Here is a 4,281-nt window from a genome sequence, read left to right as displayed (position 1 = left end):
AAAAAGCATTAAAGCATAGCCCAATTGCCGTTGAGAAATGCGGAAATTTGGAAATTAAATGAAAGCAATAGATTAATTTAGTGTATATAACACAAGATCAAGTGGCTAGAGAGAAGAAGACCTTGCTGACACATGTTTTGAGAAGCAAGAGGCAATAAAGAGTTGGCACAGCACAAGGGCCCATAAAACTAGAGAATGTTAACAATAGAAACCCAAATTGGCTTTGGTAATGGTCCTGTGTTATGTGATTTGGATGAGGCCCATTTCTGACTTGTTCTGGGATAAGAAGGCTCCCCAAAAGCAGGCTGTTTTTGTAGAACAATCTACTCTCTGGTTTAGACAACCCTTGGGCTCGGAGCAAGGAAGTACTGTTAGTTTCTTAGTGAAGCCCTGAGGCTCCAAGGACAAAACCAATACTTAGCTCTAGGGTTATATCACTGCTAACTATAATGCTATAATATTAAGGTAATTATCACATGCTATGACTAAATTTTATAATTATTTTTATAAAAATCATTAAAATTTATTTTTTTTTTATAAAATTTATTAAATTTTAGTTTGATTTCATAAAAATTACTGAAATAAAAAATTAAAGGTTTTCAATCTTCCATACCCACATGACAATTCTTTTCTTTTCATTTCATTTTAGAGGTGCATGTGGAATTTATGGTTTGGTTCACAACACTAAAAACCTGTAAGGAATTGTCTTCCAAATTTGCAAGCTAAAACTGTAAAATGCCTGCATTGCATACGCTACAATAATCTGTCTGTTAATATATATTTTTAATTCATTTTAGAGTAATTTACCTCTTCCAGTTTAATGGTCAAAGGCAAAACATCCCATTTTACTAATACTGACCAGAAATTCTGCAGCTTGAATGCCTAACTCATAATTCAAATGGGTAAGGTGTGACCTATGATTAAGAGATGATTAAGATGCTTAATTATAGACTGATGATTATAGCATATTTTAGCATAAGACAAAAGCATGAAAACATGTCCCATTATGGAGAATATAAAACTGCCAAGGCAAAGAGACAGGGATTGAATTAAAAAATAATAATAATAAGCAAATACAGCAAGAAACTTCATCTATCAGCATCTCTAGTGCCCATAATGGTAAGATGGACACATGCCTCTCTGGGTTTCATGGGTTTTCCATGTGCTCCTCCACAAATGCATACAAAATTCCTTTTTTTATCTCCTGAAGAGATGATTAAATAACTGCAATTACATTCTCTTTTGTGTCTTATTCTATTAAAAAAATGCAAATAAACTGCAATCAACATTGCAGAATATGTTTAACAGAATCTACAACACCTTTTCACTAGAAATTAAATATAGTTACAACTTAAGTAAGAGCTTCTCTAAAGTCTAAAGCTTTTTTTTGTGGTCCCGCGGTTTGGGTGTTGGGGAGGGGGGGGGCGCGCGTGGTGTGGGGTGTGGTGGGGGCGAGGGGGTGGTGTGGTGTGAGGGGGGACAGATGGGAATAAGAAAAACTTGAGAGGAAAAACATAGAGAAGACTCTAATATTTGAGCTCTGATATTTGAGATTGAGACACAAAGTGCAAAAACTTTGATACCACTTAGGTAAAATATACAGTGAAAAAGAAGCTAATAAAAGGGAAAAAAAATTGCATTCAAGAATGCCATAATCCACTCAACATGCTTCGGAATCTATTTTTAGAGAGCTTCCTGACAAGTCTTTTAGCATCTGAGACTTCAGCCTCTGCAAGTTTCTCAATGTTCTTCAAATAACCAGAATTGACAATTTTTCTTCTTCCAGTGTTGCTACTTGTCAATGAAATTAATATAGATATCAAGAATTTTTTATTATTACCTGAATTTGCTTCTTCTTGATCAAGCAATTGAAGAAGAAAGCTAATATTGCGATCATCCTGCACGAATCTCTTTCGATTTTTAGGCACTGAAATCACGCTAATGAGTGCCTCAGATGCCATTTCTCTTACTTCAAATGATTTTGCATCAAGAAATCTAACAAACTCAGACATGAAACCAGCATCGCCCATTGCTTTCTTAGCCTCCTCTGATGTTCCAGATAGCCTATATGCCACTTTTAATGCCAATTCCTGAACTGAAACATCTCCATTTCGAAGAAAGAAAAGCAGCCGATCCATAAATCCATAGCTTGTCAATATATTAATATAAGTTGTGGAAGAGAAGCATAAATTCTCAATTGCTCTTAATGCTACCTCTCGGGATTTGAAAGTCGATGAAATTTTTGGATCGAGAAGGTATACTAATGAGCGGATTCCACCTTCTCTCACTACCAATTGTCTAACTGATTCGTCTCCAGAAGCAATATTCTGAAGGAATTCAATTGAACTTATCTGCACGGCCTCATCTCTTGATCTTGCAAGCTTGATAAATCTAGAAACAGCACCTTCTTCAATCATAAATCTCTTTATTTCTTCAACACCAACAAGGTTTCTCAATACCCCACAAGCTGGACCAATGAGTTCTCCTCTAGAATCACCACTAGCGCATATTTTTAATAGAGCTGTGACACCACCATGAGCTGAAACTGACCAAGCATTATCGGAATTCTCGGTCAATTTCTGTAAACTTCTCGCAGCAGCCTCTTTTCCCAATTCACTGCCACTTTCCAAGACCCGAACCAAAGGCCCCATAACCCCAGATCCAATCAGTACGGACTTACAAGGATCAAACCCAGAAATCAATGAAACCACCTTCGCCGCCTCTTCTTGAATTCCAATATCAGGTGAGTCGAGAAGATTAACCAATAAATGCACAATGTCATCAACTTCAACAATTACCCTGAAAGACCTCTCATCTTCCACAACAACTTCATGTAAATTGACCAAAGCTTGCCTCTTCATTTCTGTGTCGCCAATCTTCATTCTTGTCAACAGATCCCTCACATAAAACCTCATATCATCTTTGCAAGCGTTGACTCCAGGCTTAGACACAACGATAGCAAAACCCTGAGTCAAAACACCTGCGGTACAAATCCCAGACAGATTCTTCACAAGGCCATCAAACTTTGCAGCCATTACATCCAAATCACTCTGCATCAAGAGCTTGCCACTGTACGAAAGATCCACACATCTTCGAGCAAGATCGTAGCAGTTTTTTGCAGCGACTAATATGGCAGACACGAGGCCTGAAAGTATTGGGTTTTGGTTGGAATCGCAATTCTCGATGGCGATTAGGCCTGTATTTAGCTCTTCTAACTTGTTCCTTAGCATTTTCCATTTTACCGCAAAAACTCTTATTCCATGAGAGAAGGAGATCAAAGAAGATACAACCTCAATAGCTTGCCTAGGACTGGACGTTGATGAAGATGCAGAGGAGCTCTGGTCTTGTCTTGGATTATCCTGTCTCATTTTTTTGTGTTTTATCAATGATTTTGAAACAAACCCATGAAGTATCTACGAAATGCAGAATCTAAGGGGATGATTTTTCCATGGAGAGAGAGAGACACGGAGGAATTGGCCGCACATCGATCTATTATCTCATTATCTGTGTTTTATCTTCTGACTAGCAGGTCGCAGCAACTGAATTGGAAGTAATGGTGCATTTACGCAACTGACCTTTTGATATCAAGGGCATTCCCGTCATTGAAAATGGTTTCCGAAATCTGCTGGAGGTTGAGTGAAATCAATCGTCCATAAATTTAAGAATTATTTTATTTCCTTCTCAAAATTTTGATTTATTATAATAAAATTTCTCAATTTTAATTATATTTTAAAAAAAATCTTTTTTAACCTATAACAAAAATATAAATAAAATTATTATTTTACTATTCTCTAAAAAAGTATTATTTTATTCATATTCTTTCTTTTTTAATGAATAAATTAATTAATAATTAGTTATCAATAAAATTACAGTATTTTTAATAAAATTAATATTTATTAAATTTATTCATTAATTTATATTTTATTTTTTATTTTTATTATTAATTTAAATTTTATTAAATATTAATTGAGTTTATCAATAAATAATTCTATTTGCTCTTTAATTTTAGGATACTATTTTCTTAATTTTATTTCAACTAAATAATTTAATTCAAGTTCCAATTAATTTACTTGTTCTCTTTGATTTTATAAAATAATTTCTAAAACATAATTTGAATTAAACAATTAAATTTAAGTTTGAGTTTATTGAGTTCATTAATAAATACAATCACCATCAATTAAATAATTTTAGGGATCAAATAATAATTTTGCATTATTGAAAGCAGGAAAGGGTCTAAATTATTCTTTTCTCTTTTCTATTTTTTCAATTAATATTATAATA

The 4,281-nt window shown here is 34.1% G+C and overlaps 1 protein-coding gene across 1 annotated transcript; it reads right to left on the bottom strand.

Annotated features, from left to right (window-relative positions):
* Positions 1-1,216: 1,216 nt before the first annotated feature.
* Positions 1,217-3,599, bottom strand: LOC110640320 (uncharacterized). Its single transcript, XM_021791583.2, has one exon. The coding sequence runs from the start codon at positions 3,366-3,368 to the stop codon at positions 1,641-1,643; it is 1,728 nt and encodes a 575-aa protein (XP_021647275.2). The 5' UTR covers positions 3,369-3,599; the 3' UTR covers positions 1,217-1,640.
* Positions 3,600-4,281: the final 682 nt, after the last annotated feature.

This window comes from Hevea brasiliensis, chromosome 11, assembly GCF_030052815.1.
Source record: "Hevea brasiliensis isolate MT/VB/25A 57/8 chromosome 11, ASM3005281v1, whole genome shotgun sequence".
Lineage (NCBI taxonomy): Eukaryota > Viridiplantae > Streptophyta > Magnoliopsida > Malpighiales > Euphorbiaceae > Hevea > Hevea brasiliensis.
The sequence above is the reverse complement of the archived record's forward strand: the minus strand, read 5'-3'. Positions and strand labels throughout refer to the sequence as shown.